This window comes from Periophthalmus magnuspinnatus, chromosome 19 (genome assembly GCF_009829125.3).
Source record: "Periophthalmus magnuspinnatus isolate fPerMag1 chromosome 19, fPerMag1.2.pri, whole genome shotgun sequence".
NCBI lineage: Eukaryota > Metazoa > Chordata > Actinopteri > Gobiiformes > Gobiidae > Periophthalmus > Periophthalmus magnuspinnatus.
Window position 1 is genome coordinate 18,329,284 of NC_047144.1, and position 26,657 is coordinate 18,355,940.

General features: G+C 40.0%; 1 protein-coding gene across 1 annotated transcript in view; it reads right to left on the reverse strand.

The window, feature by feature from the left end:
• Positions 1-26,657, reverse strand: part of LOC117387069 (calcium-activated potassium channel subunit alpha-1-like) — a 96,207-nt gene that overhangs the window by 36,922 nt on the left and 32,628 nt on the right. The window contains exons 3-7 of the mRNA XM_033984460.2: positions 14,534-14,595; positions 5,279-5,372; positions 4,190-4,301; positions 1,178-1,253; positions 484-559 (exon numbers count right to left, since the gene is read on the reverse strand). Coding sequence (XP_033840351.1) covers positions 484-559; positions 1,178-1,253; positions 4,190-4,301; positions 5,279-5,372; positions 14,534-14,595 — 420 coding nt within the window. The remainder of the gene's footprint in view (positions 1-483; positions 560-1,177; positions 1,254-4,189; positions 4,302-5,278; positions 5,373-14,533; positions 14,596-26,657) is intronic.

Consider the following 26,657-nt stretch of genomic DNA (forward strand, 5'->3'; position numbering starts at 1 on the left):
CAGAGACATTTGCACTTTAGGTTCATGTTCATAGAGACTAAAGTGTAGAACAAACTCTGCAGGGTTGCAGTTTTGTTTGCATCACTGGTTTTACACATTTATTGGTCCAGTCCTGGTCCAGTCCTGGTCCAGTCCTGGTCCAGTCCTGGTCCAGTCCTGGCCCAGTCCTGGCCCAGTCCTGGCCCAGTCCTGGCCCAGTCCTGGCCCAGTCCTGGCCCAGTCCCAGTTTGGATGCTGTGTATGAGCCTTATACTTTAATAAAAGTGCATGTATTCAGCTGTACACTGTCAGTAATATTCATATATATATCATATTATATATACTATTCACATACATATCAGATTATATATATATATATATATATATATATATATATATATATATATATATATATTTACCACTTAAGCTATGTGGAGTTATTGAAAAGTTTCTATCAAGAATGATAAAAAATGTGTTGAATGTTTATTTGACCCATTCACTCACCAGATGTATGAAGCCCGCTGCGGTCAGCCATGTGCTGATGAAGATGGAACACAGGTTGACCAGTTTTATCGAGTTACTGCAAAGACACAAGAGAAAAATCTTTGTAAGTAGAAGTCAACAGGATCATTGAAAATAATAATCACTATGAACAAATATCTGCAGAATAAAGTCTTTCTAAAATATATTCATATGTATACAGCAGTTTCGGCTGATCGTGTGTCTGTAAATCTATGTGTTGTGTTTCCTCTGTAAATTTATCTGATTTAATATATTTATTAATTGTTCTGTGACTTTGCAAACAAATGTAAATGTGGAATATGTTAAAAAAAAACAAAAAACATTTCTAATATAATCTTGATACACAGATGTGAATGTTCATGGGTTAATTAATAAAATAACACCAGTGTAATGATAAGAACTAAAAAAAATAAAACTGGGCATTTAAGAAATAATTTAAAATCCAAAAGTAAACCAAATATAACACTGATATAATTAAAACACAATCAGAAAAGGACTGATTAACCTTACAATTAACCAGGAGCTAACCAGGTCATATCCAGTAAAATCTAGATTCATATATGAAATAAAACTCACTGGTAAAATGTCATTTCTTCCACAGATCCGACTCGTCAGACAAGAATAATCAAAAGTAAAACACAGACTCACATAAACAAAGACCTGAGGAATCACTCACCTTGTCTTTAGAATGTTCAAAAACTGTAAGATTTCAGAAAATTGAATTAGCCTCAAGGCCCTGAGGAACCTCAGACCTGCAGAAACAAGAACAACATTTTAAAATTAATAAACTGTTCAAATTTAAATTCAAAATCTTTAAAATACAGTTACCTTTAAAAGTTTCACCCATGTTTAATGTGAACGGATGCATTTTAGTCCTCAAGCCATTGAAAATACCAAATATAAAATATATGCCAAATATACAAACCAAACGTTCTCAAGCCATTTTAAATATAAGATATATACAAAATATATATATCTCTCTCTATATACACACACATATATATATATACATATATATATATATATATGTATATACAGACCCACGGAGATGAAGTAAACGTCCTGTATCCCACTCCGTTAAACCTGCTCTTATCATCTGGATTCAATATGAAGATTAGATTAAACTGAGACATGAGGACGGAAAATATGTCAGATATCAAAACCACAGAGAGAAGAGAGAGAGAGAGAGCAGAGGAGAGAGAAAAGAGAGAGAGCAGGAGGGGTGAAGGTCAGAGAGGAAACATGGAGGCTTAAACCAGAGGGACATGAGCAGAGGATGAGGCTGATCACACAGAGCAGGTGAAGAGAAGGTTTCTATGGATTTAAACTTTAATACGGAAACAGAAACAGCCTCAGTATTTAACCCTCCATTTCCAAAGCTCTAGCCCCAGGCTCCGGCTCCAGGCTCTTGACCCTGGGTCTTACCTCCGGCTCTTACCCCGGGGTTCTTTCCCCTGGCCTTTGCCCAGGCTCTTACACTGCGCTCTTACCCCCGGGTCTTGCCCCAGCGCTTACCCCAGTATGAGAGCACATGGAGGCAGGCTGTTAGGCTGTGGCAGGGCCCCTCTGGCTCCTCCTTCTCTGGGTGTAATGCTCGGACCCTGAACCCCTTCTGGAACAAATCTCCAGTTGATTTCTTCCTTCGCCTCGTGCTATAAACAGCTTGAGTCTGAATGCCGCCATCTGCTCCTCTATAAACCAGCATTTTTGTTGGAATCATCACCAAAAATGCCAAAAAAATCTCACAAATCTTGACTTGTAAATTCTTCCAAAAAACAGGCCAATAAAGTCTGGCTATTCTATGGAATATATATGGAAAAGGCTGTGCACCATCTGCCCAACTGTAAAGAGCCACCAGAAATGTCAAAATATCACCAGATTTGAGCTTTAAAGTCTTTTAAATGGTCTGATGAGGAGCAGCTGGACAAAAAAACGCACAGAAGGATTGGCCACCATCTGAAAACACCGACGTTTTGGATGGAATCATGACCAAAAACATTTTTCAAAAATCACCAGTTTTGAGCTGTAATTTTTCCTGGTCAAATAAAGCGCTGTCCGTCTCTGGAACAGCACGAGGTCGTCTTCATGTTCACAGCACGAGGTCGTCTTCATGTTCACAGCCAACAGGTCATTAGCAAAAAGATTTGAAGCTGTGTCCAGAGCTTAAATCTGCTCCTTTCCATCAGGATATTGGAGTTAAGCTTCTTTAGGAATCATTCCAGGAAATAGTCTGCTCCCAACAACCCGACGACATAAACCCACGGACATGTTCAAACTGCAAAGAGTCATTCAGGAGCTGTGAAGACGCTGTGATGACGCATCGGCCATGGCCATGTTTTTGTGTGGATTTAGTCAATACAATAATCCCTACTATAATCACACATGACGTACCAACTCTGGACATTGTGCAGGGGCAAAAAGAGCAGCAGGCTGACCAGAACAGGGAGGGGTCTAACACAGGGCAGTGATGGAAGCTACGCAATGAGACATGGATGAAAACAAGACAAAACCAGCAGAGACATACAACATCTCCATGGAGACGAGCAGGTGGCCAACCCTCCATCAGAAAAGTTACACATACAAATATTCAATAACAAATAAATGACACAAAATATCTCCTAAATATTATAGAATCTCCAAACCAATAAACTGTTTAAGTCCCCCGTTCATGACCCAGTGACATCTATATAATGTTGTTGGTATGTTCATGTGAATAGTTTGATTTACAGGTTTCACATAAATCATCTCTTTCATTTATATAAATATGAATCTCTGGGTCTACAAAAATCTCCCTTATACAATTAATCACAATCAAATTTTGTTTTTGATAAGCTCTTGTGAATCAGCACATCCCAGACAGTAAAAACAGACGTCATAGCCAACTTTATCCACTAGAGAGCGCCATGTAACTCCTGTAATTATTGATTCCACCGATAATGCGTATTTAAGGACTGACACTGAAAATTATTATTTATAAATGTCTACCTACATAATAGATGGCAACAACATGCAACGTCCAACAGGGGGAGTTTTACATTATAACCTAAAATTGTTAAGTGCTGTATTCTGTCAAACTAAAAACATTTTAAAACAGGCTCAGACCAACAGAGCCAAACAAAGCCACAGAGCCACAACAATAAGAGATTTTAATCATCAAAGTACCTCACTGGTTTAATTCTCAAGAAAAAACAACTAGCGTTACCCTTTCACGCCACAAGATGGGAGCAGCAGACAGTAACACTGCCTCCTTTGTTTTCATTCTCTCTAAAGCATTATGCAACTGTCTGAAGTGGGAGGATGTGAAGAAGATGTGAAGAGGAAGAGGAGCAGGTGTTTGGGAAATCACAAAACAAAATAAGACACGGAAATTGAAATAAAATTAAAATAAATATGACAAACTAGAAACTGACAACGGATATATACAAGAACAAAAATCCACTGTTCCTCTTCTGTACTCCTGCTCCTTCTTTGTGCCCCTGCTCCTCCTCTGTGCCCCTGCTCCTCCTCTGTGCCCCTGCTCCTCCTCTGTACTGTATATTCACTGGGTTGATCGGATGGAGGGATGTGATCAGACTGATATTTCGTTAAATAAATATCCACAGGTATAGAACCAAGAAGCCCCATAGCTCTGGTTTAAAATGTGTGTTTAAAGTGTGTTTAAACTGTGGGGTTGTGTTTATGTTCTTACCGAGCCAGCTCCTGTTGAGATACACAGACACGAAGACGGGAGGAACAGTGAAGAAGTCCACCACAGAGTTCACCTCCAGCCAGAACCAGAGCTTATCATTGGCTGCGATGAACTGGAGACGAGACAGAGATTCAGATCATTCAAAGGATTAAAGTCACACAGTTCTACTAAAGCCAATATTTTCTAAGCTTTAAAGGTTGTATGAAGTCATTCATGGGGGAGACAGATTCATTCTTTACTATACAAACTTTATATGAAACAGCAAATTTGAAAACGTTTAAAAAATCTAAATGAATGACATTTTACAGTGACTAGTTTGAATGCATCGTTTTTGTTCTATACGAAAATTTACATGACTTTGTATACGACTGTAAATGGATAATTTTTAGAGTTTTTTTGGAGTTTTTCCACCTTCAAGGTTCAAAGCACTTTACATCAAGAATCACTCACCCGCACACACACATACACCAGAGTACAGACACAAAGGGGGGGTCTCTTGCCCAAGGACACAACAACAGCATTCTTCATTCATAATCTGAAGTTGTTCAATCAGTATCTTGCGCATGTATGTGTGTGTGTATATCTATATATCTCTGTGTGTGTATGTATATATACATACAGTATACATATATTCTGCCTCTTTTTCCATTAAACTTAATCTTCTGATCCAATTGACCTTCACACTTGACATGAGAGACATAAGCGGCGCCGTCCAATCACGCACAACCTATAGGCCTAATGCACTCGTGTGAGATTAGAACAGGTGAGTCCAGAGCACTGCCGCCAGGGCATCTGAGCCAATGTGACCCCAGATTAAGCCTCAGTGTGTAAACCTGAAGAACAAATCACAAAGCCTGTATGTATTTAAATGATGTATTTAACACATACAGACCCAGTGCGTAAAATATATTCTGAATAAAAACTGTTGACCTTGTAGTTGAGACCTCTACAAACATGTTCTGAAAGGTCCCTGTGTGTCAGATGCCCTCTCTGAGTGTCATATGCCCTGTAGTTTAGACAATCAAACCATTGGTTCGGTCTGACTCGGTTCGGTCTGACTCGGTTCAGTTGTTACTGTGCCGGACTTACCCTGAGGCCAAAGTAAAGCAGGAAAAACACATTAAAGGCCATGTCGATCTGCAGAGTGAAGTCTTCGTAGAAGTTCTGACAGGATTCGATGGGGCTGAAACACAAACAGAACTAAATATGATAAATATAATAAATATGAATGAAAAACTGTCCATCATATTTAAACAAATATGCATCTCCTGCTCCTGTAAATGCAAACAGAACAGTTACAAAATAAAAGTCTAGAGTGCAAGATGAGGTTTTGTGTTAAAAACATGCAAAAGTTCAGAATCAAGCAATGCTTTTATTGAGGCTCAGTTAACCCTTAAAATCTGCTGTGTTTGGTCCAAGTGCAACATGCAGAGAAGCGTTCAAAATGTATTTATTTAAACATCTGAAATAAATCATGGTTGGGAGAAAAACTAAGGGATGGATTTGGTTCTATAAAATGAGGTATGAAGTATTTAAAAGTATCACTTGTATATAGTTAAACCCAGTGTGTTTATCGACTGTGGCTTAGGGCCTAAAGAAGAAGCACTGCAGAACTTTCCTGCTGGAGTCTGACACCTGCTTGTCGCCTTGGAGTTGTCACGGCTTTGCCTAGATGGAATGATTCACAGTACGATCTTGAACTTATCACCATGGAGACAATCAGTAACTAGGCCAAGTTACAGCTGAGATCTGTGGGAAGGCGTCTCTACTCAAAGTATCACTAATGAAATAAATGCAGGATGGATATATCTAATGTCAGACTGTGGAAGATTCGAGTCAAAGAAATTACATCTCCATAGAGACAAGCAGGTGGCACACCCTACATCAGAAAAGATACACACTGAACCTTTATGATGGTCTGAAAAGCACTTGAACAGTTTTCTGTGGTGACGTTTGGAAGCAGCAGAGTTTTAAGGGTTAAGTCCATGCACTTTTCACATCCTCAAGTTTGAGTCAAGTTCAGGCAGCAACAGACGAGCACGTTAAAGTCTCACCATCTCCAAGATCATATCTGCTCCAGGAGTCACACAGAGACACAGGGAGAGTTAGTCTGTTAGCGAGAGGAGGAGAGAGAGGAGAGAGAGGAGGGCAGGAGGAGGAAAGGAGAGAGAGGAGGAGAGAGAGGAGGAGAGGAGGACGAGGAGAGAGAGGAGGAGGAGAGCAGGGTTAAAGTCTCACCATCTCCAAGATCTTATATCTGCCCCAGGAGTCTCAGAGACAAAGGGAGAGTTAGTCTGTTAGCGAGAGGAGGAGAGGAGGAGGAGAGGAGGAGGGAGGGTTACTAACATGATGCATTAGTTTAGTTAGTGCAGAGGGCCCTACAGTTTTCAGGACCCACCACAACATTCATTTGACACCCCCCGGTGGACACAGACTGCCACTGCACAGACACAACTAAACATCAGACCTAGACCAAAAATACAAAAAAAACACAGGAGACTTTGGTCTCCTGATTGGACTTAGATCACCAGGGACGGCGATACGTACACACAAACATTTGGACACGCCCTCTCGCAGCCTTTTACTTAATACATTCTAAAAATACACAGAAAACATCAGATATATGAAGATATATGGAGTTATGTGGTACAGAAAAAAGGTAAATGACTCTACTGAATACTTTTCAACAAAGAAAAGGGAGGAGACTTTGATGATTTGAGTATAAATAAAGTTTAAAAATTTTAACTTAAAAAAAATTTTGCTACATAATTCCATATTTCTTGATTCATATATTTGATTTGGTCTTCTGTGTATAAAATGTAGAAAATAGTAAAACACATTGAATGAATGGGTGTGTCCAAACGGCAGTTCACTGGACTAATAACAGACACTCCTGAATGTAAACGGCTAGGGTGTCTTTTCAAGGCTCAAAGCGCTTTATATCAAGGAACCACTCACCTATTCACACTCTAGTGTACACAGACACTGGGGGAGAGGGGAGTTAAGGTCTTGCCCAAGGACAAGAGCAAGATTTGAACCATCAACCTTCATATCAGTGGACAAACGCTCTACCAAATGAGCCACTACCAGCCTGCTCCACAAATGACGAATAAAATAAAATATAAATAAAATATAAAATAAAAATAATAATACAAATAAATAAATGAATAAATAAAAAATAAAAATAATGCTTTGTAAACTGAGGAAGATATTAAGCACAGTAAGAGCGGCCATCTTTGTACTGCCAGGTGAGTCTGAGCGGCTCTGGGACGCTCCACTTGTTCTAAAGGATTAAACTAATGACTTTTGTTTAAATACAGAGTCCGGTGTGACATGAGCCTGAGGGAGAAGCGAGATAATCCACAAACACCTGAACGTGTATAAACAACTGAACTAATAGAAAGAAATAACTGAACCTGTATAAACAACTGAACATATGAAGAACTAAACATGCTTATATAAACTGAACATGTGTATAAAACAACTGAAGATATATTATACAAATAACTGAAAGTATATTAAACACGCTGTGACTCTAACAGAACTAGCCCAGATCACTTTATGAGGCAGACTTATGGAGGAAATAGACTGATTGTAAATGGGTGTGGTCTGTGTTTTAGTCCTGACTTTGAGCATCCTGTTTCAAGCAACATTTTGAGAACTTTTCATAGTTCAAAGAATGTAATATTTTTGTCTGAGACTCATAGTTCAGGACATAGCAGCATGAGATTTGAACTACCTACCCCCTGGTGAGAGGGCGAAGGCTGACTATATAAGTCATAATAAAATTGCACTACCCAATTTTGAAACTGACAGATATTTAATTCCTAACTCTCACAAACCCTTCGGCACATTACCGTTAAAGCAGATATTGTGCTTGTGTCTCTCTATAGTTATAATCTACGACACCGCTCCATTAAGTTTAATTTGGACATTTTAATGAACAAGCGCTGCCAAATCCTACGAGTATCACCCATTAAGAAAATAAAACTGGAGAAGGAAGTGCGTACGTCACAGTGAATGTGTATGGCACAGTGAGTGTGTATGTCACAGTGGGCTTCCTATAGCTCAAAGAATAGACTTTAAAGCAGCTCTGCTTGAGAACAAGTCTCTCCATGGACCAGCACCAAAGAACATCTCCCACATGTTAGTGCCATATGAACCATCTCACACTCTGAGGACTTCAGGGACAGGCCTCCTGCTGGTGCCTGAGTCAGGACTAAACATGGGAAATCCACATTTCAGTTTTATGAAGCTAAAACCTGGAATAGTCTTCCTGAAGATGTGAGACAGGCCTCTACTTTGACAAGGTTTAAATGCAGGCTCAAAACAGTTCTGTTTAGCTGTGCATATGACTGAAACAGTTTTATTCTGCACTGTTCTGTTTTAATGTTAATTTTATGATGATTATTTATGATTATTTATGTTTTGATTTGTGTGATTTTAATGTCTTTCTTATTCTGTAAAGCACTTAAAATTACTTTGTGTACAAATTGTGCTGTACAAATAAACTTGCCTTGCCAGTGGGCATGTATGTCACACTGGGCGTGTACCAGTGGAGGTGAAAACGGTGGCAGATTGAGTAATTCTATTGTTTTCAAGACATCATCGCTCCAAACATGGACGTTCCATTTGAAACACAGTGGAGCTGCATTCACAGAGGCTTATTTAAAGTCGATTTTACATAATAGTCTACCGTAAATTTCGGATTATAAGCCGCTACTTTTTTTCCACGCTTTGAACCCTGCGGCTTTTACAGCAGTGCGGCTTATATATGGAATTTTACTGGATAACGGACCCTGGGGGGCGCTCTCTAGCTGTAAACGTAAAAGTGAGACAGACGTGGGGAAAGATTCTGCTCTGAAGAATTCACTAGTTTTGATTTTGAACGATCATTTTGCGCATCATGATGCAGTTTTTAAGATAAAGAAACAGAAAGGAAACAGAGCAGGGGTCGGCCTTTAACACGCAAAGAGCCATTTGGACCCACTTTCCACATAAAATAAAACACTGGGAGCCGCAAATACTTTTTGACATCTAAAATGAAGATAACACTGTATAATAACAATAATGTAACGGAATAATGTAGGTTTTACTTTCACGGACAAGCCTTCTACACGTGGCAGATAAATATGGCAAAAACAACTTAAGTGCATTAAAAAAATACAACTCACCAAACCGCTGCATCATGCATCGCGCTGATTATGTGATTATGTCTACTCTACTCCGCAGTTTCTTTAAAAAAACAACAACAAAAAAACTCGTAGCGTATCGTTTAATCCCAGGTGCTTATTCTCCATGTGCCAAAGCAGTTTTGAAGGTTTCATTGCCTTATTTGCTTTTCCCGTATGTTACGCAGAGCGGACTCTGTGCGTGAGTCACCTGTAGCGACAAACCCAGATTTTAAGTAGGCATTGTCTGTTAAATTTATCTTTCTTTTTCTTGGAGGTCGTAGTCTCTTCTTCTGGCTCCTCAGTTGTCCTTTTCCCCTTTGTTAAAAAGATCTCCAAAGACTTTTGTTTTGGCTCATTTTCACTCGCTTGTGGCTCTACTTTTGTGCGTCGTGTCTGATGTGTTATACGTGATACGTCACCGCGGAGACAAGAGCAGATAATAAACTTGCTACTACATCAAATAGATTTCTGTGGCGATTTCCAGCAGGATTTTCATGATACATCTACGGACGAGCTTATTAGTGTGTCATTAGGGACGGGCCAAAGTTGCTCCTGACCCCTGTGCGCACAACGTCTGAAAATCAGGGCTCTTTACGCAGGACTGTGAGCTGTGTCTGTCAGTTCCCAAGCCACGCAGAGCCGCAGTATGAGGCGGAAAGAGGCGCATGCGGCTCCGGAGCCGCGAGTTGCCGACCCCTGAAATAGAGCCACTGCACGTAAGCTCGACATCAATGAATCCAACTTGGTCAATGTAAAAAGACAACAAAAGTTTTCAGAGGAAATAAAAGCAGATTTTCCGTGTTGGTGCAGCTTTATTTTCTAAACCTGCAGATGTGTTCATCCCGTGTTGTTGTCGTGTTGGTGCCAATTTTCAGGCACAGTTTAAAAAAAAGCGTGTCGGTGCACCGTCTTTCTGTGTAAATATCTCATGTTACAATATGAAAACCTGCGGCTTTTATTCAGGTGCGGCTTATATATGTACAAAATTGATTTTCTCTTCAAATTTAGCTGGTGCGGCTTATATCAAGGTGCGCTCTGTAGTCCGAAATTTACGGTACTTTTAGCCACAAAAGGTCAAACAATGAGCCCAGCGCCTGTCACCTGTTAAGTCATTATGTAAGCTCCGCCTCCGCACGCCTTTCCAGTGTTTGTGGATCTCGTTTCATGGTGTGGTCAAACACAGGTATAGCGTTACCTGTTGCCTGTACCACCTGTGTTCTTCTGAAAACGCCTGATCCGTCACACCTGATGACCTGTGACCTTTGACCTTCCTGTTTAATTTAACCTTTTCACACTTAACAGAAACCACAGGTAATTACTCAGAGCGCTCATGTCCACACACGGCGCTTGACCCAGTTTTAGAAGAACAAGGACATTCTAGGGTTAAGAGTTTTCACTGTTTGTCAGGAGAACGACGACAGGGGGATAAGCTCAAAGGTAAAAAATTAACTTCAGTCGGAAAAATACAATGATTTTAAGTTTTATGTTCACCAAATGAATAAATGATCCATGGTATGGCATAAATCTACCACCATGGAGACACCACTAGGCCAAGTTACAGGTCAGATCTGTGGAATGCCGAACCGATAGCGAGGATGAACTGGTCACTTTAACTTGAAATATTTTTTCTATGTTCCTGCTGCCAATCTCTGAATATCCTTCAATCAATAAAGAATATCTCTCTGTATCATTATCTCTATTTGTCTGTCTGTCTATTCATTTGTTCATTTTGTGTGTCTATCAGGTTTTGCAAGTTATTTTTATAGCAATAAAAACACCTGTTATTGTAAATATCATGTCCTTAGAGATGAGCGGGTGGCTGACCCTCTACAGACACAATATGTCATAATAAAATAAAAGCTTTACATCACTTCATTATGTAAATGTAATAAAACTGCAATTTTCTAATAACTGCCCAAATTTTTTATACACAAAAGTTATCACAAAATATTAGGATTTTTTTTCCTTCATAACTGTTAGAGAAAGTTCATTTCTGTGCTGTCCAGAGCACATTGCAGCTCATTTCTTATTATCTTGGCCTATGTCATCAGAGGTATAATGCTCCCTACAACAGAAGCATAGGTAGGACTGGACTGGACACGCTCAAAGAGTCCTGAGGATCCATGTCTCTGTACTGGGTCCTGGATACATCTCCTGAGTTAAAACTTGTGTCAGGTCAGCTCAGATTTCTACAGTTTATTCTAAAAGAACATGATGTAATAACGAGGTTTAAACTCAGAAACATGCTGAGTGGATCTGAAAAGAAAAGCAGGTCTGACCCATAACTTAGCCCGGTGTTGTTGCCGCTTGTCTCCATGGAGACAGATAGGCGCTGTGCTTGCTGCGTCAGACTGTGTGGCTCTGATTGGGTGAATTATTTTGGATTATTGGATTGTATTGGTGAACATGAAATAAAATGACAAAGTGAGATGCGTCACAGCTTCATCTGAGCGCTGAGGAGCCAGAGACGTGAACCAAATACGTGAGCCAAAGACGTGAGTCAAAGATGAGAGCCAAAGACGTGAGCCAAAACCATAACAACATTTGGCTCTGAGGCTGAATTAACTAAAGAGCAGAGATGCCCACACAGCTCCACTGCTTCAAACCTGAACAATGAGATTTATTTGGACCAATAATATAATCTGTCAATTTAAAGTTATTAAATCTTGTCTATTTCAGATTTTTGTTCATTAATAATGTCCAAAATCAAAATATGAGATTAAAATTGTTAGTGTCACATCAACAAATAAAAAATAAAATTCTGAAATGCATCACAATATATCACAAGTAACGCAGATTTGATCCTGTTACCTTATGGTTAGAGGGCAAACACTGCACCACTTTCACCTCCCCTGAATAAAATCATTCCTACAGCAAACTCAATTTAAAGAGCACATTTTCAGGAGCCAGTGATCAATCCGAGCATTCATGGTCCTGTTTGGGAGTTTGATTTTCAACTAAAAGTTGAGAGTGACAAATTGAAAAACTGTTGGCTAATGCTAATGCTAATGCTAGCTAGCTTGTGACTGTAATATTATCTGAGAGGAACTTGTTTAACAGCACAAATCACCTCACCTGTTGTAGTTTAGATAAGTCAGTTCTTTATGGTCAGACTGTGTTAAAATAAAGATCAGATTGCAACGCCTCAGGCAGAGCAGTGCCTACTGTTAGCATCACGCCCTCAGAGAATGTTAATGACATCAGTATCATTAGGGTTTGAATGTTACGATGTGAATGTGATGTATAAAGTCCAACAGCTGGTGCCTTTCTCATGTGTTTGACACAGTCACATTCTGCAGACGGATTATGTCTGCGGTCAGTCAATCTGACCACAGTGAGGACAGGATGAGGGAGTGTGCAGTTTTACTCATTCTACGTTTGGAAAATGAGCTTGAGTTTAACAAAAACTTGCTCCTATGAATCAGACGTTTCAGAGAATGGATTTTTATGTTGTTCCTTTGAGATGTTACAGTACATTGCATGTATTTGAGTTGTTGGCTTTAGACCTGCCATAACAGCAAACCTTTGCTCTGACCTCTGAAAGTTCTGAAAAGTGCTTATAAACTCATCATGGTGAATAATTAGGTTGCTAGGAATTCAAAAGGTAAATAAGTAATAACTTTGGACTACAATGTTTCAAATGAACGAGCCTGGTTTTATTTGTCATGTCAGACCCGCTCCTGATGATGTCGACTCATTGTTCGATGCACCTTTTCTTTGCACTAGTGCAGTTTTTTACATTTTTTTAGTACCACAAAACACCAATGGTTTATTGGAATTATCCTGGGATTATTAGGGTCAGAGATTATATTTTCAATACTAATACTAAAACTAATTCACTGTGATATATATATTTTTAGCAATATCAGTGCAGTGACCAGCAGGATGTGGTCATTGTACTGGAGTTCAACACATTTCAGAGCGTGTTGCAACAGTGGCTCAGTTGGTACAGTGTCAGATCCACCGATCCAAGGGTTTGCAGTTCCCACTCCCAAAGATGACTGCTGTTGTTGTGTCCTTGGGCAAGACACTTAACTCACCATAAAATAAACGTGTGTGAGCAGCGGTTTAAACCACAGGGTCAGCGTTCATCAAGTGAAAACAGCTGCAGTTTACATTTTACTGTGATACAGTTTGCAGTTGTACAATGCTGTGACGCTTTATGCTGTTGTTGTTAGCATGTTAGCTTGTTAGCCTATTAACATGTTAGCCTGTTAACATGTTAGCCTGTTAACTTGTTAGCGTGTTAGCCTGTTAGCATGCGGTAATGTTGATAGCTCCTCCTGCATGTTAGCTTTGGATCAGAGCTGGAGTAAAGTGCATTCTTCTTCTTCCTCTCGATGAGAGACAGCGATTGTTTCTCCAGGAGCCGCCTGTTTCCGCTGGTTCACGGTCAGTTCACAGCGAGAGCGACATCAGCATCAGCTCATGCACCCGATATTTATTTTCTCAAATAAAAAATGACAAATGGCAATACTTTAAAGAACAGCTACATTGTCTTATCTGTGTCGTTTCCTCATCGCAAACCTGAAACTGGTATTGTGTTTTGTTTCATTCACACGTTTAACACACAAACCCTGCAGATTTAGTTTGTGTTTTCTCTCAAACTGAAAACACTCTGTTCCACCTTGTGATGTCATGTGGTAATACAGGAAGTGCTCCGCTGTTTTTAAACTCCATACACCTTCACTAGAATCATTTGGATCATTTCAGCCTTGGCATTGCCAACCTCTACTGAACTAAAGGTAAAATGAGATGTTTACTGTATTTCCCTTCTCCTCCTCTGAACATTCCCCTAAATGTCTCTGTTCTGCTGCTCAACAAATATTAATCATTTTTGCATAATTTTACATTAATTAAAAAAATTAAAAACCCTCTATCCTCCATCTTCATTTACATATTTGCTAGAAGCTAATTTACTGAAGTAATTATTCCCGTTTCATATCAGCGGAGCACAGAGCGTCAGATGAAAGGCCCATTCGAACAGCAGCAACTTTCTTGTATTAAAATGTTTTTACAGTGATTTTTTGCAGAGTCACAAACGTGATAAGACAGAGTTTCCATATTGTGCTGACAGCTTCAGAAATAATAGAGTTTGTCAGAGCTGGGGTGAGTTATGGACTGCCACATCAGCGCTGAGGAAAGCAGTTTGTCAAATGAAAATACTCACTCGGAGGAATCAATGAAGTAAATGACCAGAGCGCCGATGCTGAGGGCGAAAACCAGGACGACCTGCGGAAAAAACACAGAAATATCAATTTTGAATTATGGGAGAAATAAATCAAATATAAACAGAGGATTTCAAAGATGGAGGCTCCATCTGTGACCTGTGTGAAAAGGGAAGTAGTTAAATTTGTGCCAAAATCAATAAAAAACCTTATAGTGAGTATATAACATTAAGTGTGTGTGTGTGGAGGGGGGGATTTGTGAATCCAAATAATCCAAATATCATAAACTCTGGAAATACCACAAATAGCTCCTTAATTTCCTCATATATCACCTTCTCTTTTCACCTGTCACAGTGCACCTGACAGTAACCCACAGCAGAGCCTCTCAAAGTGACAGGTGCCGAGAGCTATTTGTCAACAAACAAACAAAGATTACATGAAAAATACAGGAGGAATATACAGATCGGGGCCAGTGTCTGCAGGAAATCTGGGGCAGAGGTTTTTAAGGATTTATCTGGGACAAAATGGTGACAGGATTTTGCTGGAAATTCCGGTTAATAAATCAACAGATGGGACAAGAGCAGGAATCTGCAGAGTCTAAGAGACAACAGGGCAGAGACGACAATGAGCCGACGACAGGACGGAGACGACAGGGAGCCAACAACAGATATAATAAAAGACACGAAATGCTCAACATTTAATCACTGAATCTGCAAAAAAATGAAACTGAAACTTATTAAAGAGAGAGATGGTCCCCTGGTTTGTTCCAGTGATGATAATAATGATAATAATATCATTATTATTATTATGCATTTGTTTATATTCCACTTTGCATTAAAATGAAACCATACAGTATGGCATTAAAATGGTCTGTTTCCATGGAGATGAGCAGGTGACACCACCAGGCCCAGTTACAGGTCAGATTTGTGGAAAGGCAACCACATTCACAGAAGCAATACATGTTTTGGAAATTATTATTTTTAGTATAAAAAAAATATAAATAAAATTTCATTTATGGGACTAAACCCAGAAATAAACTAGAACAGGACTAAATCAGGATTAAAACGAGACTGAACCAGGACTAAACCAGGACTATATTAGAGTGTGAAGCAGCCATAGTGACAGCCTCATTAGCCAGTCAGAGTGATCCATTTGGAAAAGCCAAACTGAACCAGAGCCCCACACAATGGATCTCTCTGTAGCCAGACTAAAGCAGGACTAAAGCAGGACTAAAGCAGGACTAAAGCAGGACTAAAGCAGGACTAAAGCAGGACTAAAGCAGGACTAAAGCAGGACTAAAGCAGGACTAAAGCAGGTCTAAAGCAGGTCTAAAGCAGGTCTAAAGCAGGTCTAAAGCAGGTCTAAAGCAGGACTAAAGGACTTAAGCAGGTCTAAAGCAGGTCTAAAGCAGGACTAAAGCAGGACTAAAGCAGGACTAAAGCAGGTCTAAAGCAGGACTAAAGCAGGTCTAAAGCAGGACTAAAGCAGGTCTAAAGCAGGACTAAAGCAGGACTAAAGCAGGTCTAAAGAAGGACTAAAGCAGGACTGAAGCAGGACTAAAGCAGGACTAAAGAAGGACTAAAGCAGGACTAAAGCAGGATTAAAGCAGGACTGAAGCAGGACTAAAGCAGGACTAAAGCAGGTCTAAAGCAGGTACATGCATTTTTAAGCAGCTGTGCCGTTCAAAGCCTCTGTCTCTTTATATGAGCCTGAGCCCTGGACAATGGAACAGACCAATCACTGCAGGTGGAAACTGGGACATCACATGTGGGGTAATAATGATGTCACGATACTAAAATGTCAAACTCCATTTGATACTAAGGAACAGACTCAATATCTAATACTGATCCCGATATCACAACGATAAAAACATTCTTTCTTTAGACACTGTGATATTCCACATTAATATATCTGCCTTATATCTCTGTAATCACTCAGTGGTCCAGGTATGTTCCCAAGTGTCTATGTCAGACATGGACCCAGGGGCCACACACATCTTATTAATCCGGCCCGTCGAACGTGACCAAATCATATTACAGACAGGCACACAGACAGGGCACAGCCACACAGACATGGCACAGCCACACAGGACACACACACAGACATGGCACAGCCGCACAGGACACAGGGCACACACACAGATGGAGAGTCCAGATCACTGCTGGGTTCCCTGGGGTCAATTACTTTCACACTCGCTCGGGCAGAAGGGACACTGTCCCGAGCTGGTCTGAACTCAGGACTGAGGACTGGACTCAAACCTGGCCCTGGTCTTGTTCTGGATCTTGGTCTAGATCTAGGCCTGGATCTTGAGTCTGGATCTTGGTCTCCATAGAGGAGACTGGGACATGTGGCACGTGACAGAGCTGTGAACAGAAGGACCCCAGCTTCTCAGAAGGTTTGAGCCTGAACAAAACATATACATTTAGATATATTTATAGATGTATTTACTAAGCTTAACCTGTGACTGTGTTTGACACATGTCAATCAAACTGTACTGTTTAAAGCTCAGTTATTTTCAGACACAGAATAGATGCCATATTTGGATGAGTATTTCACACCTTAAAACTTAAAACTGTTATATTTGGAAAACACACTTTAAAAACTCCTCAGAGGCATTAGTCGTTTTTCAGGAGAAGGAACAAAAAAAACATAATGTAAGCTAAAAGCTAACAAGGACGCTATGCTAATAGAGCCATGTCTTTGTTGTCAAAACAACATGAGAATAAATACTTAGAACAAGTCAAGTGATGGTTCAAAGAAAATGGGGAAACAGTTTTTTCTTGGCGCTCAGAGAAGTCTTATGAACAGGATTAACTAAAGCAGTGAATAAAGCAAAATACAACTTCTCTTTAGAAGTAACTCTCTGAATCTATAGAGTCTAGAGCAGCTCGTGTTCTAGAGACAGCTGACCTATGACCTTTAAAATCTACTGTTACTGGCCCACTTCAGAGCCAAACTTTCTTTCCCAGTGTAAAAGCAGCACTGGGTCAAAAAGGGCTTTTTGATTAGAGTTCGATTTGTGATTCAGGGACTATGCATCTTCTGCTGGCCTGGGAACGCCTTGGGGTTCCATCGGAGGAGCCACTGGAGGACATGTCTGGGGTGAGGGAAATCCGTGAGTTCCTGCTTAGATTGTTGCCCCTGCGACCCGGCCCCGGATAAACTTAAAATAAAATAAAGAAAATGGATGAAGGGGTTTCATTAAAGGGTTTCAAAGGGTTCAAAGTTCACATTTTAAACATGTCCAGAAGAACTGACCAAAACACTGAAATATGAACCAACTATTGAACTCAAAACATGCTTAGGTCTAAACTGGTGGACTTTAAAGAGGATTAAAACAGGAGCCTCAGGTCAAAATGTGATTTTGATTTGATAGTGATTAATCTCAGTATGAATCCACTTCCTTCAGTGTGAAACTCGGGTCCAACTTTTAAATGGAGCTGATGATAAAATTAAATATACTGTTTATCTGTGGCTCTTTATGAGCAGCAGATGTGAGTCCAGACCTATGTTTTTCTGCCTCCAAATATTGTTCAAACAGAAGCCCTCTGCACCCCGTCTCTGTCTAGTGTCTACAGGGGAACACAGCGTATCCAGCCCATAAACCATAACATAAATCTGACACACAGTTACGACCTCTTTAAAATTAGGAGACAAAACACTAAAAGAGTAAACAAAAGGTAATAGTGTTGTCCCGAGACTAAAACTTCAAACTTGATCTTGATAAGAATAGACTCGATACTCAATACTTGTGTTCTATTCCCACTTGGCCTCATATCTGTGTAATCCCTCAGTGGTCCATGTAAGTTCCATAGTGGTCCATGTGTGTGTGAATGTGTGTTCCACAGTGGTCCATGGGCGTATACTAGTCTATGTGTCTTACACTTGTGGAAGATACAGCTCAAAATCATTCTAAACATATTCAGGAAAGGTTCATTTCTGTCAATGGGAATTTTCTGTATCGATACCTGCAAAATAAAAAAATAAAAACATTCTATAGATACAGACGGGGGAAGATAAAATGAACATAATTCAAAAAAGGATGTGCGCTGATATGTAATCAACAGAACTGTGTCTGACCCCTGACCCCTGACCCCATCTGAGAGTATGACATCATCACCGTCTACAGAAAGATGTTTAACATGTTCAACAAGTTCAAAATTTGAACAAAACAAAAACATACAAATAAAAACAGAAAAATTATTGATTCAGTTGTTTCTGTATCAAAATCATTTGAAGCTTTATTAGATTTCAAAATCTTTTTACTTTTTACCATTTAAGTACATTTTAAATGGGTACTTAAATCATTTTACTTCAGGAGAATTTTCCATGTGACACTTTTACTTTAGTATTTTTTTTTTGCTCCAGTATCTGTATTTTTACTTAACAAAATGCAGTATTTCTTCCTACACTGGCTCTGCCCTAATGTGATTTATGCCCCTGCACCAGGCCTGTGTTTGTGAAGCAGAAAAGCCGATAAAATGAAGCAGCCTGATCCTGCTTCAGAAATTCATCATTATTATAAATGAAAAGTGAACTATGATGTAACAGCATCGTGTTCACAAAGACGAGCAGCGTGTGGTCAAAATGAAACTCAGAGTGGAGTTTAGAGGAGCCGACTCATTGGAATATACTGCACTACATGTATATACAGTGTTCCATCGTTTATCGCGGGGGTTACGTTCTAGAAATAACCCGCAATAAACAAAATCCGCGAAGTAGAAATCTTTATTTTTTACAATTATTATATATGTTTTAAGGCTGTAAAACCCGTCTCCACACACTTCATACACTTTTCTCACACAGGCATTAACATTTTCTCACATTTCTCTCTTGTTTAAACACTCTCAAAGTTCAAACCTTCATAGATTTTAAAGTTTTATAGAACAAAATCAAATACTATACTGTACTGTAAATACAAATGACAGCTTTTAGAAATACTGTAACAAATTTAATTTTAATGATCAACCTACAAGGTTGGACACATAAGAAATGATTAATAGTGACTCAGGCGTATTTCACAGTTCCTCTGACCACGCCTCTTCGTCCTGGTGCCGCTCCACTGTAATGTCTCGTAATGTTCTTGTTCCTGTAGTCACTGATCCTCAAAGCTAAAGCAGAGTCCATCCGCACGATGGTTATAACCCTTTTTGCATCCTTGTTAAAACATATTATTGCTGTCCTCTTATGTTATTTTCCTCCTTCTTTATGTCGACATCCAAAGTCTAGTATACACCCATGGACCACTATGGAACCTACTGGACCACTGAGGGATTACACAGATGTAAGGCCACATGTGAACAAAACACAAAATACAATATTTAATGTGGAACATCACATTCTGTTGTTTAAAGAGTGTTTCATCATGATATCAGGATCGAGTATCAAATCTATTCCTAATTATCAAAACTAGAGGATTTCCAGTTTACCGCAGCCCTACACTTTATACTGCAGCCCTACACTTTATACATTTATACTTTTATCACATATTCCTGTACTTCATGCCAAAAATAACATTAGACACGTTTGTGCTGAATCCAGAGCTATGTCTCTTTTTACAGCTCTGTGATAATAACACAGTAAAGTCTCTGCAGTGACCTGTGATAACACGACTGAAGCCAAACCTCACCTAAAAAAAAAACCCTATATCACTCTTATAACATCAGGTTTATGTGTATATGTAAAAAAATACACATCTCATCCTCGTTCCACGCTCGGGTCCTCTACCAGAGGCCTGGGAGCTCGAGGGTTCTACAGTATCTTTACTGTTCCTGGAACTGCACTTTTCTGGACTGAGATGTCTGATATATATAAAAATATATAAAAGACATACAGGTGTGTCTCATTCTCAGTTTATGAACAAGCCTCATGTTCAGAACCTCCAGATTCACTCACTGAGCTGCAGAGGCTTAAAACAATTGGATTTCAGCTTTGAAACTGGCCACACAAATGAGACTCATTTTGCTTTCTGATTGGATATTCAATTAAATTTATTTTGTCTTACACCATAAAAGTAAAACAAACTGGAAACATCCTGGCATCAAGTTTCATGTTTTTCTCATTAAGACAAAAAAAAAAAAAATCATCATTGCACTGGCTAATCTGTTTAGTTTCTTCTGTTGAATTTGCACAAATACAACACTGAGGTACTACGATTAAAACAAGGACATTCTCTTTATAAACTCTTTATATATAATTTATACTTTCTGTATATATCTCCACTGAAGCAGTGGCTGACTTCAGGCCCTCTCTGCAGAGTCACATTACTATAGAGCTTACATAAGGCTGGAGCATTCAAACAGCAGGCCAGTATAAACCTGTCCAAATGTTTGGGACGATTCTCATTATAGCCCAGAGACTCAGGGTCGAGGGGCAGCGGGACACTCCGGCAACACAGAAGAGCCAAAACAACAGACGCTTCATTAGATCCGTCACACTCAATATATGTGAGGCTATAGGGCTGTCCAAGTTAGTGAGTCCAACACTAATCAATACTGAGACTAGTATCAAAACTAGATACTAATTTTTCACAGATATCAATACTAAAAAGTCCCATTGACAGAAATGAACCTTTCCATTGTCTAAAGAAAGAGTGTTTTATTATCATCATGGTACCGGGATCAGTATCGAGTCTGTTCCTTAGTATCAAAAAGGAGTTTGACATTTTAGTATCGTGACATCATTATTACCCCACATGTGATGTCCCAGTTTCCACCTGCAGTGATTGGTCTGTTCCATTGTCCCAGGGCTCAGGCTCATATAAAGAGACAGAGGCTTTGAACGGCACAGCTGCTTAAAAATGCATGGACCTGCTTTAGTATCTAAATGGAGTTTGAGATTTCAGTATCACTAAAGGCGATGATAAAACAAACACAAAACATTTTCAGTATTAACAATTCAAATATCTTCCTCCAAACTCTGCACTCTGCTCCAAACCTCATACTTTTCCTGAGAGACGACGGGGCTGTGGACCTCCACTTAAAAAAAGATTAATTGCCCAGCCCTGTGTTTGTTAAGAAATCTCCAAACACTCAAAACAAAACAAAACGATTCTTTATGGCAGACAGCTGGAAATACACTTGTAAATCTGCCAACAGAATTCATACACTGCCTGGCCAAAAAAAAGTGCCCACTAAAAAAAAAAAGGTCACACACACTAATATTTGGTTGTGTCGCCTTTAGCTTTGATTATGTCACGCATTCTCTGTGGCATTGTTTAGATTTCGCTTCAGCAATGTCACAAGATTTATTTCCATCCAGTGTTGCATTAATTTTTCACCAAGATGTTGCATTGATGATGGTCGAGTCTGACGCTGCTCAAAGCTTCTCCAGCACATCCCAAAGATTCTCAATGGGGTTAAGGTCTGGACTCTGTGGTGGACGATCCATGTGTGAAAATGATGTCTCACGCTCCTGAACCACTCTGTCACAATTTGAGCCCGATGAATCCTGGCATTGTCATCTTGGAATATGCCCGTGCCATCAGGGAAGAAAAAATCCATTGATGGAATAATCTGGTCATTCAGTATATTCAGGTGTCAGCTGACCTCATTCTTTGAGCACAGACTGTTGCTGAACCTAGACCGGACCGACTGTAGCAACCACAACCTGTTTGCTTAGTTAAATCCAGTCAGTGTATTTCACAACATGTTTACAATCTAATCTCCATTTCAAACAAATGAGATATTTTCAGAGCAAATGTACTTTTTAAAAACTCCACCATGTCTAAACAAACCCTGACCCGACCCTCACCCTGCAGACTGTAGACGAAGGGCGCAAGACAGAGATGGTCCTCATACCAAACACAGAGGTCAGAGGTTGCGTTAGGCGTGAACACCTGCAGACGTTAAGCCCAGAGGGTCACGTGTCTCTAATGTGAGTATTTTGAAGACCCCAGTCAGCTCTATGTAAAGGAGAAGACCACATGGTGATGTAGAGCCAAGTTCAGGAGTTAAAGTGCAGTGTACCAGGGTCATGGGGGTACTGTAAATATAGCCACGACAGAAATATAAAAAGGAAACAAAAACGTGTACATTTCACTGGACAATAAACAGAAAGAAAAGGGCTAGAAAAAGACGAGCAAGACCTGTCAAAGCTCAATATATTTAATGTTGTTATAATGGTCAGTATATGTGCTTATATAAAGGATATGTGCGTATATTAAGGATATGTGTATGTAAAGCACTCACATCCAAGTCTTTGTTCAAAAGACAAACATAACAGCAGTGTAATCTGTATGAATCGACTTAAATTCTTGCACTCATTACGATTAAAGATGTACTATGTATCTTCTCTGTTTGGGAGGTCTTATTTGCTTTTCCAGGGATTGAATCAGACTTAACTTGTATTCACATTAACTATCTTGCAAATTCAATTAAAGGCATTTTTATCGCTATAACAGCATGCATGTGTTCTGTGAGCGAGCTAGCCCCTCCAGAGATCTGACCTGTTACTTGGTGTCACCCACTTGTCGCCATATAAACAGAAAAGTGTGGAACATTCCAGTCCAGGCAGGCAATAGAATCTCCATGGAGACAAGCAGGTGGCTGGCTCTCTACCAGAAAAATTCCATATTGCACCTTTAATAATAAATTGATTTAATTGTACTATTATTGTTTTTAATGAGATTCTTTCACAGTGGTTGAGTTTGTGGTTTGTAGAGTTTGGAAGCAGCCCTCTCCTTTCTCTGTAGTGTGTGGACTATAGACTGTTTATATAAATGGACATGGCTAACCTGCTAGCCGCCGTGTTCCAAGTAGGAAGTGATCATGGGCTGCACATCCGTCTCCATTGACTCTGGCTCCAATTCACTTTCTATTTAAAAACTGTGGCCCCTCTCTTTGTAACTGCTGCGGTCAGGCTCGTCATTCGGTCGGAATCCCAAATATGGAACTTGGCTCTAAATTGGCCCCTATAACTGCAGCCTCGATGAGCTTCATTTGACTGGATTCAAACACTATGGGTGACGGCACACTCCCTCAGTCTACTTCTTTATACAGACTATGGTTTGGATGCAAACTTCTCCTTTGATAACGGTGTTGACGTCTACTTTTCTTGGTCTAATTGAATAGTTTTGGCCTTGTTTACATTATGGCTGCTAGGTAACAGCAGTGGAATTAGCTCTACATAAGTCGCATCTGTTGCTCTTGTCCAACCAGAAAGTAAATGGATTAACTTGACCAAAATAAAATAAAAACTAGACAAAAGCAGTTTGTGCAAAATCTTAATTAAAATAATATTAAGTGTGTTTTAGTAGAATGAGTGTAACCTGTGACTTTAAGGCCTAAACACGGAGCTGCTCCGTGTGTCTGTTTGAGCTCAAAGCAGCAATCTTAAAATAACACATTACTCAATTTGATGGTGTTTTCCACAGGTGACGAATCCAAAATGGTGACCTCCTTCTCCTGTTGTTTCATCCCTTCAAATCCAAAATGGTGACCTCCTTCTCCTGTTGTTTTAGTCCCTTCATTAAAAGTGTGAGGCTTTTTAGTTGAATCACGTTTTGACGTCAAACAGCAGATGCATCGACTCAGGGCCACTGATTTAGAGAAAAAACAGATACATTTTTAAGGTTTTATCTCTGTGACAAATGTGATTAATGATGCATATTAGGGTCATGATTCAGTTCTTTTCTGTTTAATACAACTCTAGGCTCAAGCTCAACCTGACAACAACAGTTAATATGTTTTTTAAACTCCAGTGAATAAATGAAGATAGATACCGTAAATTTCGGACTACAGAGCGCACCTTGATATAAGCCGCACCAGCTAAATTTGAAGAGAAAATCAATTTTGTACATATATAAGCCGCACCTGAATAAAAGCCGCAGGTTTTCATATTGTAACATGAGATATTTACACAGAAAGACGGTGCACCGACACGCTTTTTTTTAAACTGTGCCTGAAAATTGGCACCAACACGACAACAACACGGGATGAACACATCTGCAGGTTTAGAAAATAAAGCTGCACCAACACGGAAAATCTGCTTTTATTTCCTCTGAAAACTTTTGTTGTCTTTTTACATTGACCAAGTTGGATTCATTGATGTCGAGCTTACGTGCAGTGGCTCTATTTCAGGGGTCGGCAACTCGCGGCTCCGGAGCCGCATGCGCCTCTTTCCGCCTCATACTGCGGCTCTGCGTGGCTTGGGAACTGACAGACACAGCTCACAGTCCTGCGTAAAGAGCCCTGATTTTCAGACGTTGTGCGCACAGGGGTCAGGAGCAACTTTGGCCCGTCCCTAATGACACACTAATAAGCTCGTCCGTAGATGTATCATGAAAATCCTGCTGGAAATCGCCACAGAAATCTATTTGATGTAGTAGCAAGTTTATTATCTGCTCTTGTCTCCGCGGTGACGTATCACGTATAACACATCAGACACGACGCACAAAAGTAGAGCCACAAGCGAGTGAAAATGAGCCAAAACAAAAGTCTTTGGAGATCTTTTTAACAAAGGGGAAAAGGACAACTGAGGAGCCAGAAGAAGAGACTACGACCTCCAAGAAAAAGAAAGATAAATTTAACAGACAATGCCTACTTAAAATCTGGGTTTGTCGCTACAGGTGACTCACGCACAGAGTCCGCTCTGCGTAACATACGGGAAAAGCAAATAAGGCAATGAAACCTTCAAAACTGCTTTGGCACATGGAGAATAAGCACCTGGGATTAAACGATACGCTACGAGTTTTTTTGTTGTTGTTTTTTTAAAGAAACTGCGGAGTAGAGTAGACATAATCACATAATCAGCGCGATGCATGATGCAGCGGTTTGGTGAGTTGTATTTTTTTAATGCACTTAAGTTGTTTTTGCCATATTTATCTGCCACGTGTAGAAGGCTTGTCCGTGAAAGTAAAACCTACATTATTCCGTTACATTATTGTTATTATACAGTGTTATCTTCATTTTAGATGTCAAAAAGTATTTGCGGCTCCCAGTGTTTTATTTTATGTGGAAAGTGGGTCCAAATGGCTCTTTGCGTGTTAAAGGCCGACCCCTGCTCTGTTTCCTTTCTGTTTCTTTATCTTAAAAACTGCATCATGATGCGCAAAATGATCGTTCAAAATCAAAACTAGTGAATTCTTCAGAGCAGAATCTTTCCCCACGTCTGTCTCACTTTTACGTTTACAGCTAGAGAGCGCCCCCCAGGGTCCGTTATCCAGTAAAATTCCATATATAAGCCGCACTGCTGTAAAAGCCGCAGGGTTCAAAGCGTGGAAAAAAAGTAGCGGCTTATAATCCGAAATTTACGGTATGTTTAATGGTGTACTGTGGAACATTCGAGCCAAAGCACCTCCATGGAGACAAGCAGGTGGCAGACTCTACCAGAAAAGGTGAGATGTGCACCTTTAAAGAGGAATTTAAAACTAAGTCAAGTTTTTTCACTACTGCACAGTGTATATGGTCACTTCATTTCAAACTGGATACATTTATATAAGTCTGTGCTGCCCCCGGTGGCCACTGCAATTTCCAGTAGTTGGTGACATCACACAGGACTGTTCTGATTACAGCCAGGTGTGTCTGATTACAAACCCCTGGCTGCAGGGGCGGAGTTTGATGTGTGGATACCTGACCAATAAAAACGTTTCCTTATATCCGCCCCCTCCCCTCACTGTCCCCTGTAGTCCTCCAGACTCCACCCCTCCTTCTCCCTCACTCTCGTCTTTATAGAGGCATGAGGTCCTGAGGGCTTGAGGTCCCGGAGGCCTGTGTCACTGTAACAGGAGCAGCTCTGAACAGGTGTTTGAGGAAACTCTACTCTCTCATAGAAGAGACCTCACCTGAACCAGGGCACCAAGGCACAAAGAGAACTCTAATCTGAAAACTACAACTGAGCAGTTTAACATATAGCTAGTGTGGAACTTTCTGGTTAAGTTAAACACATACTTTGGAAGATTCAACCCAAAGGAACATCATTTCCAGAGAAAAAAGCAGGAGGAGCCAAACCCCTCACAAAACATTTCTTCTCTATGGCTAAGATCTGTACCTCACTATCACAAAGGGGTGGTTAGTGTCTTTGAGATGGAGATGAACAGTAGACTGGGGTCCAGAGCTGCTCTCTCGACAGTGTTGGTACATTCTCTTATGGAGTTTTCTTTCTCCATTGTAACACTCACTACAGTCT